Raw genomic sequence first — 14,078 nt, 5'->3', positions numbered from 1 at the left:
TAACATTTATATATATATATGATATTAAATTTGATACAAAAATTTACTTACCACATAAGGAACTGATTCGATATTGATGTCTACGCCACCGATGATTCTTTCTACTGAATTGCTCGAAAGTTTACACTGCGAATGTGCTAAATCGAAAAACGTATCCGATTTTACAGATTTAAAAAACTATTTTTAAATAATGTGAAATTTATAACGATATAAATACTCACTGAAATAGAGAAAACTTAGCATTAAAAAATGAGCGTTCATCTTGATGGTGTAAAAGACACTACTAGTTTTAACCAGCATAATTATGGTTATTAGCAGAAATTATCAAAGGACAAAGCGTTTATGGCCATTTGCAAAAAATAGTTTATCTATTGCTATTCCGATTATTAAAATGTTATCAATGGAAACATATTATAAACATTTATTTTTCATCATATATTACTTTATTTTAATCAAATATTACATATGTAAATATACAAGAAATTTATCTATTTATTTATTTATTAATATAATTAATTATGAAATATTATTCATATTTAATATTTAAAGAACATTTATTTTTTAAGAAAAAATATAAAAATAAAGATATTTATACGCAAATAGAGAATATATAAAATAAGACAATAACAGTTAACAAAAGTAAGGCTTTTTAAATGCTAATAATATTAAATGATAATCTTGAATACAAACAAAAAGAGAGAGAAAGAAATTTGATAAGAGCTACAGTATATGTTTGATAAAATACACATTTTTTAAATACTAGAAATTATGTTAGTTACACAAGTATAACATCGTTAAAAATGAACAAAATTTAAATCCGAAAAGAGAATTTTAAAGTTTAAAATCTCTATTTTCAAAAGGTCACTATTGTTCTTGAATTTCTGTGTTTGGAAATTTTTACATATAAAAAATTGCTGGACAAGAGTTGGACAAAATGGAAAATTGTCTTCTCACTTTGTGGACCTGTCATACCCAAAAAAAATTTGGACCCAAAAAACTTTCGACTTTCTAATGTGAAAGCTTAAAGTTTTCTCTACACACAAAATTCTTTCTTTAAATTTTTCCAAGATTTTTTGTTAATAAGTTATCACCGATTAAATAAAAAATTGAACGTTTTGACTTTGATTGCTCATAACTCCGTTAAAAATCATGGTAGCGCAATTCCAAAAACAGATTCTTAATGTATATATTATAAAATATATATTGTGACGTTTTTCATCGTCCTCCCGACTTAAGGAAAGAGCGGCCCGGTCGCCAAATCGACAAGATTTAGTTTTCCTTTTTTAGTATAAGCACGAAAATGTAAGCTCGTTAGGAGCTCGCAAGTTAGTTACCGATATAAGGATGAGCGAGCGGCAAGATCTCATCCGGCGAAAGAAGTGAAGGAGAACATTGAGGCAGCCGAAAGCGGAAGTCCGAATCATCCGGAATGCGGAAGCCACCCGTGATGTTAATTCTTTCATATGATAAACTTTAATAATTGCGGGCAATCATCGCTGCCATTAATTTTAAATCTTTACATGGCAGGAACGAGGCGCGAAGGGTCGGAAGGATCCGGTCGAGGGGATGGCTACTCCGCATGCAAGAAGCAAGGGAGCCCCAAAGGGACAAAAGTCCAATCGTGCGCTGCCGAAAGTCCGTACCTCTAAGGCTGCGTTCGGAAACATCACCCGTGTGCACACGAGTGTCGTTCTATCTTTGTTATGTACCAAAAGTTAAACAAAGATAGAACGACACTCATGTGCACACGGGTGATGTTTCCGAATGCAGCCTAAGTCGGACGGAAGAAAATTTGAAAGCGGCAGGGTGATAAACCCGCAATTACGGCCGTGAAGGCCACGAGGACTGCGAGGGCCACAGGGCGGCCCTGCAAGACGCGGAAACGCCATAGGTGGCTTAATCGCGATTTATCGGATCGGTGTATCTCCTGTAGGAGATTTTGTTCATCACTATTCGGTGAGACATCGGCGAGCACGCAGGCCTCAAGGAATCAATCATCGAAGATCCAAGCGAGAAAGAACTTCCGACCGGTGAGATCAGCGTCGCTTTCCTGTAAAGTTGCTGATTTTCTTAGGTATTTATTCGGATAAGTCGCGCCCTTAGTAATTAGTTGTCGTGTCACGCGTTTTTTTTATGTCTTTTCTTTGTGAAATTTGGGAAATATTAGTGAATTGCGTATTAACGGCCAACGGGCACAAGCCACATTTGAATCTTATTGTTAGCATAAGCGTTCTCTCTCTTTATAATTAGCCGCCGCCGACAGTCAATTATATTAAATTTGTATTTTTGTTCAGTATTTATAAAATTAGTTATCGGGATTTTTGTCTTGCGATTGATATTTCGAATCGAGTAAAAGTATTGCGTCGTGCTTTATATATCACAGTCGCGCCCGGTAGTATCCGTCTTTGTATTGTTAGCTAAATTCTTATGAGTATTTCGAGCATAATTAAAGCGTCTCAAAGAGGATTAGAAATTAAAAAGGAACTTGTGACGAATATTGCAAATCTTAGAGTCGTTAATTTTCGCGAGTCTCGAATATTATATATTTTGCGCAGTGCGACGTAAAGGTCGTCGCTGTTATTATCAACATCTGTATAGACTCTCTGCGAGTCAACAAGTTAACGAAAATAATTGAGTCGCACGGTATAGGAAGAACCATAATTATCGAAGCGATTTTCCGAACGTGTGCAGAGTATTTGCCGGTATATTATACATATATATATAATATATTTTTTAATTTTTATATTCATCTACTTACCTCCCCTATATATATACAGTGTCCTAAAATTAGACCGACAAACTTCAGGTGGTTATAATTCTGAACAAAAAATTTCCTATAAACATGGGTCGAAAAATGCTTCCTTAAGAAGTTATCGCTCAAAAACCTCTGATGCAAAGGAAGAGCAAAAGGTGAAAAGAAAATGAAACTTAATAAATTTCTTGAAAAAACGATAAAAATAAAAAATAAAAATCTTTTTCTTTTATGAAAATAAAATAAATTTTTTTAAACTAAAATAGCACGTAATAGTAGAGAAAGCATTCTTAAGAAAGCGTTTTTCGACCCCTGTTTATAGGAAATTTTTTGTTCAGAATTAAATTTCCTATAAGATCTCAAAGTCTGGCTGGAACGTTCGGGGCCACCCTGTATATATAATGGTATTCCAGGAGGAAAGGTCAATATTCTGGGAGGTGATACCGATCATTTTAAGCAAAAATGTTCACATAAACGAGTGTTCTATTTCAAACGGTTTCCGAGATAGAGCTGTTTAAATGTATAGTTGCAAAATTACTGATAAGAAAGAGATACTGCGTACTGTTTCTAATTTATTGTTCAAATGACACATTTTTTGCAGTTGATAATAAATTTTCAAACATTCCACCGTCAACAGCAATGCATTTATCAACTCTTAAGAATATGGCGTGTTATTATTATTTGGAATAGGACCACTCGTTCATGAACATTTTTACTTAAAATGACCGATCACCTCCCAGAATATTGACCTTTCTTCCTGGGACACCCTATATTCATTTATTTATTTATATGTAAATAAAATTGTATTGTAATTTAACATTTTAAAGTTAAAAAATGCAGAGATAGTAAGATTGCCATTGTTTCTATGCATAATATGCAATATGTCAATATTTAATCAGCCAATCGAATTTCCTTTTTGACACATTCTTTTGGATGAGTTTAGGAACGCTAAAGAAAACTGACTGTGATAGTTATAAAATACAAGTTATATAAAATACAAGTGATAATAAATATAATGTCTGAGTAAGTATATATAAAACATAGAAAAATTTTATCAAAAAAAATAATGTTATTAATTATCATTAATTGCATTTAGTCGGCCGTATTGTGCCGGCATAATCTATTGATATATAACCTAACAATACTTAATCTACACTACGAGAATCAAAGAGTAAAAATTTAATAGAGTTTTTGTTATAACGTAGAAATTATAAAATATAATAATAATAAAATTATTATTAAACCCTTTTTACGATATCAGTATATGTAATAAACCAGCGTATGGTAAAAGATTAGAAATCTAAACATATATATATTAATCTTTTTCAGAAAAAAATTTCGTCAAGGAAGAGCTAGTAAACAACAAATAGAGGCTCTAGTAACTTATTTGGAGCAACATCCACATCTTGCATCGGGCAAATTTACCACTTTAAATAGTCATGAAAAATTGCAAAGTGATTGGGAAGAATTAGCCAAATATTTAAATGCATTGCAAGTGCCAAATAGGAAAGAAAAAGATGTAAAATCCTGGAAAACTGTAGGTAAATATAATATATAATAATAACATTATGTTTTATTTAATGATAATATTTCTATTTTGTTACAGACATGGCGGGATCATAAATCTAAAGTATCAGAAAAGGTACAAAAATTAAGAAAAGCAAGTGTAAGCACAGGAGATAATTCTATTGAGATGAATTTAACAGAATTAGATAAAAGAATTTTAGGAATAATTGGATATGAATATGTGCAAGACTTTACAAATGTTTCTGATAGTTGCAATGTTTCTGATAGTCTTCCTGAAGAACATAATGTAAGTAAAAAAATAAAAAACTGCATGATCTGTACTGTTATACATATGCACATATATTTTTATGAAAAATATATTTACAATATTACATTTATAATTATTTTTTTATTTAACATTTAGAATACTATTGAAGAATTGAGAGCTGGAAATGAAACTATTTTACATAATGCTTCCAGTAATAATTTTAGAATTAGACGATATTTCAATTGATACATAATTTCTTTCCTACCTTTCTTAATCTTGATATTACCAAAAATATATATAAAATTTTATCTTTTTAGCCACAGCAAATGAAAATATTAACCAAGGAATATATAAGAATGAAGATACATGATGCACGAGAATCTTTTGAAGTAATAGCAGACAAGCATGCTGACGCGATGAAGGTTGATATTGTTACTAAATTAATGCAAAAGGCATCTTAATTTTATTTTAATAAATAATACATCAATATCATATCACAATATCTTTACAGATGCTAGCTGAGGCAATAAAGTTGCAAGCTGATGCTACTCTTCAAATAAGCAACGCTATTGATAAGATGGCCAAAAACGAAGAACGACAAACCAAATTATTAGAATTTATATGTGAAAATTTAAAAGATAAAAATACATAAGCTTTTATTGACTTACAATTCATCTTACATTAATATCTTATATTACATTACATTACATTAACTTTATTCTACTACTATATTAACTTACTACTATATTAATTAAATATTATATACATTAAATATATAATTTATCATATTTTTATTCGCCATTGACATTATCCCATAAGCGACCATAATACCCCACAGCGACCAATAACGATCAAGGAACCGCTGCGCGCGCAGATACAAATTGAGTAGCAAATTATGTGTTTACATATTTTCTTATACAATTTTTTGAATTTATTCCTTTTGCATAGCTAAAAATAGTGCTACTCAATTTCATAATTTATATAGTCTTTATTTTTTTCGTATTATAATATTTATTGTTTAATGTATGCAGTAATATAATCGTTGGAACGTATAAGTTTTTTCTTATCTACTAATTTCCAATTATACTGTTCAAATTTTTTATCAAATGGTAGTGGATCTGTTGTACAATTATGTCCTTGCATAGGTCCGATAACGAGAATTAAACGGCCTTTATAATTTTCTATATAATTACAGAATGCAGTATTATTATTAAAGTAGCAAAATAACATAGCATATCGTTTTGGTATTTGAATTTTTGTTGACGCCTTCTCAACAAAAATAATATTTTTCAAGAATTTGGGTGGAGCATATTTGCTATTCCACCAGGAACTATCCAATTCTATACCTATAATGTCTAATCCTTAAAAATACATAAAAAAAACTAAAAATATTGTTAATAGAAAATATGTATTAATATATTTATTTATTTCAGAAACTTACCTGAATATTTTTGTAATAACCATTCTAGTAATCCACAACCACAACCAATACTTGCAATTCCAAATAAATTATACTTTTGTATAATATTATTCATCCAATACAGATCATCTATATCTGGCAATACCCATGATAATCTTCTGAGATCATTAGTTGTACAAGATAGAGCAGTGATTTCTCTCCACTTTTGAGCATTATATAAGGAAAAAATTTTTTCCTCGGTATTGTCACCACTCAATACTAAATTTATACATATATGTATATAAATATTGTATATATTTTTGTTACGGATAATTTTAATATAGTTTTCCTATTCAGATTTAAAAAGAAAACAAGTAACACATTACTTACACGACATTATAATGCAGAATATGGAATACAGGATACAGATATGTAACAGACTATTTATATGAATGAGAGATTTTCAACCATGAACTTGAGTTGTGTAATTTTTCCAATAATAGATTAGCTGCTAGCTGTATAGTATAGTTGAATGTATATAATAAGTCTGAATATACACATACACACACACACACATTTGTTCACTAGATTCTGCCGCAACGTGATATATATAAAATAGAAATATAAGTCAATAATCAAAAATCCTATTTATATTTTATCCTGCTTTGTTTACATTACAATATTACAGAGACATGTTTGAGTTATAAATTCATTAATTATAAAATAATATTATTGTAATTCGTGAAAATATGCACATACATCCTATATAATAAAATAATAATAAATTAAAGTTAATCTAAATCTTATACATTTCTTCAATCAAGATCAATACTTTGTAATGCATAATGTATATCATCTTTTGATACATTTAATAAAATCTTTTGATGTATATTACTACCTGAATATTCATATATTAACAATCTGTAATCATCTAATTTTGTACAAATATCAAGCGTTTGAGTAATATTGGGTGTTTCATAGCCTAAAAGAAAAAAGATAATTATAAGCAAAATTTTTTCATAAGCATTATTTTTTTGTATTAATTATCTATATACAAACCATTAAAGGAACATAAAAATTCAAATTGTTTGTAAACGTTTATGAAACAAACTTCTTCAACACCGGTTCGTGTAACTTCTGAGCATACAGCTTGCAAGAATACTTGTTCAAATTTCGAACAATGTCTTATTGCTTGAACCTTTGGATTTGTTATCATCTCCGACAAAGCTTCGTTTACATCATGTATGGTTACTGTAGTACCGTTACGTATTTCAGTAATTTCTGCCGCACGACGACAAATGTCCAAAGCACGGCGAGCGTCACCCGATACCGCAGATACTTTACTAATATACATAAAAAATACAAGGTATTGTTAATTAAAATGTTTAATCATATTTTATCTATTTTATTCTATTAATAGCTTTTTGTAAAAAAGTAATCTATAACTATTTAGAGCTGTTCAAAAAACTCTTTATCCCCTTGAAGAGATGAAGGCGAGAAAAATATCGGGACAAAGTCGCTGAATCGGAAATCAAATCCGAGAAAATATTTATAAATAGATAAAAACATAAAAAATTTAAAAAAATTAATATAATGCTTACCGTGCAATTAATTGTAAAGCTTCGTTTTTGAAAATATTTATATCTTTAAGTCTAGTCAATACTATCTCTTGCAATTGCTTATGGTTGTACGGTTGAAAAGTTACTCGGGTAAGACCTAATCGTGATGTGACTCTACCCATTAAAACTCTTTCTGGAAGATCCATAGTATTTGCAATTGTAATAACTATTAATCGTGCAAAGATTTTAGCAGGCCAATCTAATAAATTATATATCACATCTTGTCGTTTTGTACATAATAAATCAAGCTATAAAATCCAAATCAGAAAAAAAAAATATAAATTAGTACAGTAAAATAAATAATAAAAACAATAACATAAAATCATTGATGCAAATCTAAAAAATATAATTAAATAAGAAATAAATAAAGATATATATTATACACAATAAAGGATATAAATAAATAAATATATATATACACATACCTCATCTACAAGTAATAATGTCATTGGTCTCTTAGCATTGCTATTGAATTTCTTTTCTAGTGCGTTATATGCTTGTTCCCATGTTAAAATTTTCCCAGATAATTGCTTTAGAATTTGAACATAGGCTTGTCTGGGATCGGATAATTTCATACCATTAATTTCAACAAATTCAAAACTGTTTAATTTACCCTTTTCCACCGATCTTTTTAAACATTTTATAATTTCATTTACAGTAGCAGTTTTACCTGTACCTGGGACCCCACTTATATAGATACATCTGCAATTAATATTTGTGCACAATATTTTAGTCTTAATAAATAAAAATAAATGTTAAAAGATATTTATTAAAATAAACTTACCCTCCGCTATTATCCATTAATTTGCTTTCTAAAAATGTATAAATGTCATTGAATTGTTCTTCTCTGCAAGGCAATGACTTAGGCACTGTACTGACATGTAATCTCATTCTGGCTTCTTGCAATGGTGTAACTGGTTTAGCTAAGACTTTAGTTCTTCTTTTCACAGATGGTGTTAAAGCACCATGCTTCAGCGATGCACGATGTGACTTTGTCTGTGCGTATGAAATATTTATTAAACTTTTCTGTATTACTAATTTAAAGAAAGCATTCTTTACATCTTCCTCTCTTTGTGTAGTTTTTATTAACAAATATTTTTGTAGCATTGTGTACAATCTCTATCTCATCAACTTTGGTCTTACTTTTATCTTTCTGTATTATTGATTCATTTATGAAATACAGTAAAAATAATAAAATTATTCAAAAAAAAGCTCAAATGATATCATTAATAGGATAAAAGGAAAGGCCAATTAGAGCCTGCATAGTAAGTGGTGCGTAATGTAAATAAAAAAATTTACTATATGACATACATAAAATTGTACTGATATCAAATATTTCGATCCACTTCGGATCCTTTTCACTCGAGGAAAAGAAATAACATAATTCAGTCAATAAGAATGCATATAATTCTTTTGTTATTACACATGTTTACAATATACTAACCTCCATATTTATTAACCTCTGGCAATTTCAGTATTAAGAATTTTTGAAGGGCAAAATGTGCAATAGATTCTGCTTTTTTTATTGTTTTCCGCGTCCTTTTTCGTCTCAATAATTGTTTCAATAATACTCGTCGACATTTATCTCAAAATAAAGCTTTAAGAGTCGGCAGGAGTGACCAGTGACCGGCAAACGGCAAACTCCAAAACTCTGAACAGTCTGAACTTAGTCAACTTCAATTACTGCAACCAGCAGCCAGTTCAGCATTCAGATCATTGTCAGTTCAGCTATAAAGAACAGACCAATGTCAACGAATATGATTGAAACGATTATTGAGACGAAAAAGGACGCAGAAGGCAAGAACAAAACTAAAATTTATTGCACATTCTGTCCTTCAAAAATGCTTAATGCTGGGACTGCCAGGTTAATAAATATGGAGGTTAGTATTATGTATACTGTGAACGTAGTAACATGTCAATATTGAAACATATGACCTCTTATTGATTATTTCTTTTACATAATTAATTTAATCATCAATGTATTTATGTTGCTTTAATATCGTTAATTAATTTTGCACGTCATTTGTAATCTAAAAATTGTATTGATTATTATATATGATTCTACATAAATTTTTTATTCATGTAAAAAATTCATTTGTAAAAACTTGCCATAAATAGATAATTTACAATTAGATGAATAAATAATAATGTAAAAATTTTTTGCAGTTTGCGTTACCTTATATTCATAGCAAAGGAGAAGGTAAAGGCAATCAGTCAGAAGTTATTTTGAACTACTGGTTAGTAGAAGATATGTATACCTTCGAAAATATTGGTGTGTCACACACAGTAGATAATATCAAGTACCTAGCTTGCGCTGATTGTGAAAGGGGTCCAGTAGGATGGCACGATTTGTCTACCAAAAAATCATATATTGCACTGTGTAGAGTCAAACACGAATAGAGATATGTGTATGCTTATTAATAAAATAATTTTATAATTTTATATATGTAATATGTATAATTTTGTATACAAGCACAAGTGTACAGAAATAATTATGTGGATATAAAATAATAGTTATGTATAATTATATGGATGTATTTTTTACACAAAAGCTACTCTAGATTTTTATATCAAAATAAATTAACATGTATCTTTTTTTAAATTAGTCAGATAATTACTTTAAAGATAGAAAAATCCTTATTCTTCATATAAAATAAATCACAAGTATAATATTATTTTATATCAATCTTAGAATTATTTTTATTCTATATACAATAAGGAATTATATTAATGTTATATAAAAGTAATAATCTAGTTAAGAATAAGAATAGCAATTTGTTATTTTAGTTGATAATATTTTATTATGTTACAAACACAAAGCCAATAAATCAAATAAATTCTTGATACATTTTAATAACCAAATTTTATTTATAATAAAAATCATCTGTATATAACATATGCATTGTGTGAATCAAGTATGTCATTACTATCATTTGTTTCATATCGGTTCAGATATTACATATAAAGTTAAAGATATCATATATTAATATAATTAATCGTGGCTGTTATATGGGTATACATAATGTTTATATACAAATATCTATTTTTCGCGTAATTGACATATATGTATATGTATAATATATTTATAATATTGTTTATCATATATTATCTATTTTATCATTTATATATATATATATTTTATAGAAAATTATTTTTCTGATTTGAGAGAATTTGGCTAACTATTATTTGTTTAATTATATCTGTATGTTTTTTTTTATTTTCTTTTAATGTTAAATATTGCAAAAATAGTCACACATTTATGTGAGTTAATTGTATTACACAGATATTTAATAACATCACAACTTTATTTTGTTTTAAAACATGCATCAGTGAAGCGAAATGCATTATCCTTATTCACCAATGTGAACATATATAATATGTAGTACAAATTACTAATAAATGATGATAGAATAATTTTAATTACAATAGTTTTTACTTTTTTATAAATTATCATGTTGCAATTATACTTATGATAGTAAAAGAGAGAGATTGAGCAGGATGATAAAATCATAAATCATGAAAATTATTCACAATTATAAATAAAATGATTCAAAAAAATAGAAATATAAAGAGGTAAGAATAAACATCTTCAAATACTCTTATAAATAAATAAATAAATGATAATGTTTTTACGCGTCTATTTTATAAAAAAAAAAAATTACCAAATTTCTGTAACTAAAAAAATTATTGGAAAGATATAAAAATAAATTATTTTAATACAATGCTTAAGAAATTAAGATACTAAAAATTGATAAATTTGATCATTACGTTACACTATATATATAAATATAGATAATGATCGATGCGAGTAATTATAATTGGTTGAAACGTGATCAAATGATAATATCTCGAATCTCTGCAATTCAGCCATTATTAATTAAAAGAACGAATATATTTAAAATTTACAAACTAAATAACCATATGGAATAAGAACTGTGGATACTATATATAAAGCAGTAAAAAATACGATAATTAATTTTTAATCACAATATAAAGTAGAATTAATAAAACTTATTAATAACTAAAAATTGAAGCAAACAGGTTAAATAACTGTTCTATATTCCATAGATATAATAAAGAAATGCGAATAATAGTAAAAATAAAATTATAAAAATGGTGGAACGTCATAATGCATCATATACTTTTTATTTGAACGTAAGATAAAAAGGGATATCCTGTGCGCGTGTGCAGTAGTGCAAGCTGATTAATTTGCCAATATCAAAATATTTTTCTATTTTTTCTATTTTCTATTTTTCTAATTGTTTGAATATTTTATTTTGCTTTATGTTATATTAATTTTTTTTTAAATTATTTATGAATGTCGATGTTACAGATGTCCGAATTAATTTCTTTACACTTTTTGACATGTTTTTCCGCGTTTATCTTGTAAAAAAAAAAAAAAAATTACCAAGTTTCTGTAATTTATATACATTAATGTCGATAATTAATATCAAAAATTTGCAGAATACCAATTAGTTATTGCAAGAGGAAATTCCGAAAATATCTTACTCTTAGTTGTTTTAAATCTTTATTATAAGAATTACTTAGAACAAAAAGATGTTATAAAATTACTATTGTAACCTGCGAAAACATTTGGATCTTTTTTTAGATCTCTATCGACAATTTTAATCCTCCGATGTATCCACAGAATCGAGAATTCTGAATTTACCAATTTACAAAATGTGTTCTTTAAATTTCAAAATATATCATAAAAAGAAAGGAAAATATATCGCCATAAAACAACAAAATTCGAATTATGTGGTATCGATAAATCATGCGAAGAAAAAAAGGAAGAAAAAATCTTTAGACTTTAAATTTCGATAATAATTTCTCAAGTAATATCTGCGATATTTTATTAATAAATAAAAATATTAATTTTTTCTTATTGACACATAAAAAGAAAGATTAGATGAGGAATGATGAATTATATAATTAGAACATTTTTGCTATAAGAAACTGCCCTTTGAATTAATAGGCGATTAATTATGTCGAAATGATCCTATGTCTTTAATCGTCGTAGGAATCCTCTATATCTATTGTAGAAATATCATTTACATAAATTTGAAGTTTTTCTCGTTAACTTAAATTCAAATTCAAAGAGATATAGTTAATAAAGACCTATCTTTTATTTATTTTACTTGTTTTATCTATATAATCTTTCTATATTCTATTTATTTTACATTTTCTTATGCATTTTGACGCTATCTCACACTGTTTCACATATTCTTTTGTAAACTTTTCTTAAGCTTTTTGTAAACTTTGATAAATTTTTGTAAACTCTTTTGGAGCTGAGAGACTTTTTGAAATTTTGCTATCATTGATACAACGGTGTTGATATACTATTATATTTATAATTGCATTTACACAAAATATCTACAATTTTTCGCTCTATATATATATTTGTATTTACAAAATCGTGATATAATTTAACTTTGTTGCTGCGATGCGTTTCAATTCAAAATCATTTCATATATATATATATATGCATACATATATATACTATTACATCGTACTATTTTTACATAAATACAGACATACAGTTCACAAATTAGCGTTCAATTTTGCGTATGCTTTTCGCAGATGAAAAAATAAACATATTTTACATTATCTGACAAAACTTGTACTACTTATTACTATGAATTCCAAATAATTTTATAATTATAACCGTATTTCAATTTGCATTTTTCGCCTTTTCCCGTTTCAAAGATACTTTATATAAGAAACATATCCTGAAAAAATTAGATATAAAATGTAATGTATACGAAATCCTGAATAAAAAATATCAAACTATCCTCTTACAGAACATATTTATTCTTAAGAATAATAATTTCCATTATATTTATAATTGACAGAACGTGTTTTGCACAACGTATTAATATTAATTCTCTCTCTCTCTCTCTCTTTCAATGCGGTGTATATTCTATAACATTAAACTCTAGATAGCGAGTATCGTGAGTATGACAACTTTTGTATAAGATACAAGATGGATTGGGAAACATAACTTCAATAATTCTAAAATTTAGAAAGAAATATTTCCAGTAAAAATAAAATAAAAAATGTAAAAAATTTTTTTCGTATAAAGCTTTACTTTTGAAAAACTCGATTTTGAAATTTGGAAAATTAATAACATTTTTGGAACTTATTTAAGCTCGAATAATCCCTAATGATATTGTATCATATATTGTAACAAATTCACATCTCGAGATTATTAATACATAAATATAAAATTACAGCATTCTATTTATAGCGTTTTCGAATATAGCAGATTTAATCGCTCTCAGAGCGATTAATAACGTCATTGCATCGTCTCTACCAATAAAAGACTTGAATTCATAGTAAAATAGTGATTAATTGATCCAATTTAGATTAGTCCGTTCATTCGAAAACGCTATTAGTAAAACGATTAAGTTACCGAATATATGTGTATATAAAATATAGATAAATTTTATTTTTTATTTTTTAACAGAACAAATAATGTTAATCTTGCTACATATATTTTAATAGCCATTATTAAGATAAATTCAAATATATATA

General features: G+C 27.4%; 5 protein-coding genes across 6 annotated transcripts in view; 2 read left to right on the top strand and 3 right to left on the bottom strand.

The window, feature by feature from the left end:
• LOC115233107 (trypsin-7-like) overlaps nt 1-282 on the bottom strand; it is a 3,736-nt gene extending 3,454 nt beyond the window's left edge. Inside the window, exons 1-2 of one of the 2 annotated variants that reach the window (XM_029803359.1) lie at nt 222-282; nt 52-126 (exon numbers count right to left, since the gene is read on the bottom strand). Coding sequence is in view for 1 of the 2 variants with exons in the window: in XM_029803358.1 (XP_029659218.1) it covers nt 52-137; nt 222-261 (126 nt within the window). In the remaining variant the exon portion in view is untranslated. Of the gene's footprint in view, nt 1-51; nt 138-221 lie in introns of both variants that reach the window. The other variant, XM_029803358.1, reaches the window with a different exon arrangement.
• A 1,770-nt stretch (nt 283-2,052) lies between these two features.
• Nucleotides 2,053-5,194, top strand: LOC115233114. The gene is made up of 6 exons (XM_029803366.1): nt 2,053-2,074; nt 3,696-3,775; nt 4,082-4,289; nt 4,359-4,565; nt 4,844-4,948; nt 5,038-5,194. The coding sequence occupies exons 2-6, from the start codon at nt 3,768-3,770 to the stop codon at nt 5,176-5,178; spliced, it is 669 nt and encodes a 222-aa protein (XP_029659226.1). The 5' UTR covers nt 2,053-2,074; nt 3,696-3,767; the 3' UTR covers nt 5,179-5,194.
• Nucleotides 5,195-5,211: 17 nt separating this feature from the next.
• Nucleotides 5,212-6,456, bottom strand: LOC115233115. Its single transcript, XM_029803367.1, has 3 exons — nt 6,316-6,456; nt 5,968-6,204; nt 5,212-5,887 (listed from the first exon to the last, which is right to left on the bottom strand). Exons 1-3 carry the CDS (start codon nt 6,320-6,322, stop codon nt 5,538-5,540), a joined length of 594 nt encoding a protein of 197 aa, XP_029659227.1. The 5' UTR covers nt 6,323-6,456; the 3' UTR covers nt 5,212-5,537.
• Nucleotides 6,457-6,560: 104 nt separating this feature from the next.
• On the bottom strand, nt 6,561-9,216 carry LOC115233113 (origin recognition complex subunit 1). The gene is made up of 6 exons (XM_029803365.1): nt 8,989-9,216; nt 8,329-8,540; nt 7,970-8,246; nt 7,527-7,792; nt 6,985-7,268; nt 6,561-6,907 (listed from the first exon to the last, which is right to left on the bottom strand). The coding sequence occupies exons 1-6, from the start codon at nt 8,992-8,994 to the stop codon at nt 6,741-6,743; spliced, it is 1,212 nt and encodes a 403-aa protein (XP_029659225.1). The 5' UTR covers nt 8,995-9,216; the 3' UTR covers nt 6,561-6,740.
• Nucleotides 9,217-9,237: 21 nt separating this feature from the next.
• On the top strand, nt 9,238-10,066 carry LOC115233116 (guanine nucleotide exchange factor MSS4 homolog). Its single transcript, XM_029803368.1, has 2 exons — nt 9,238-9,424; nt 9,711-10,066. The coding sequence occupies exons 1-2, from the start codon at nt 9,290-9,292 to the stop codon at nt 9,942-9,944; spliced, it is 369 nt and encodes a 122-aa protein (XP_029659228.1). The 5' UTR covers nt 9,238-9,289; the 3' UTR covers nt 9,945-10,066.
• Nucleotides 10,067-14,078: the final 4,012 nt, after the last annotated feature.

Source organism: Formica exsecta, unplaced genomic scaffold (assembly GCF_003651465.1).
Source record: "Formica exsecta isolate Colony F162 unplaced genomic scaffold, ASM365146v1 scaffold160, whole genome shotgun sequence".
NCBI lineage: Eukaryota > Metazoa > Arthropoda > Insecta > Hymenoptera > Formicidae > Formica > Formica exsecta.
The sequence above is the reverse complement of the archived record's forward strand: the minus strand, read 5'-3'. Positions and strand labels throughout refer to the sequence as shown.

What these genes read in the sequence shown, in the direction of transcription:
- LOC115233113 (XM_029803365.1), bottom strand. An exon ending in TTAATGGATAATAGCGGAGG is followed by an intron (nt 8,247 to 8,328) that starts GTAAGTTTATTT and finishes TATTAATTGCAG; the next exon opens with ATGTATCTATATAAGTGGGG. An exon ending in CATTATTACTTGTAGATGAG is followed by an intron (nt 7,793 to 7,969) that starts GTATGTGTATAT and finishes TGGATTTTATAG; the next exon opens with CTTGATTTATTATGTACAAA.
- LOC115233114 (XM_029803366.1), top strand. An exon ending in GTCTTCCTGAAGAACATAAT is followed by an intron (nt 4,566 to 4,843) that starts GTAAGTAAAAAA and finishes TTATCTTTTTAG; the next exon opens with CCACAGCAAATGAAAATATT. An exon ending in AGCATGCTGACGCGATGAAG is followed by an intron (nt 4,949 to 5,037) that starts GTTGATATTGTT and finishes ATATCTTTACAG; the next exon opens with ATGCTAGCTGAGGCAATAAA.
- LOC115233116 (XM_029803368.1), top strand. Translation starts at nt 9,290, where the DNA reads ATGTCAACGAATATGATTGAAACGATTATTGAGACGAAAAAGGACGCA. An exon ending in CCAGGTTAATAAATATGGAG is followed by an intron (nt 9,425 to 9,710) that starts GTTAGTATTATG and finishes AATTTTTTGCAG; the next exon opens with TTTGCGTTACCTTATATTCA.
- LOC115233115 (XM_029803367.1), bottom strand. An exon ending in GTTATTACAAAAATATTCAG is followed by an intron (nt 5,888 to 5,967) that starts GTAAGTTTCTGA and finishes TGTATTTTTAAG; the next exon opens with GATTAGACATTATAGGTATA.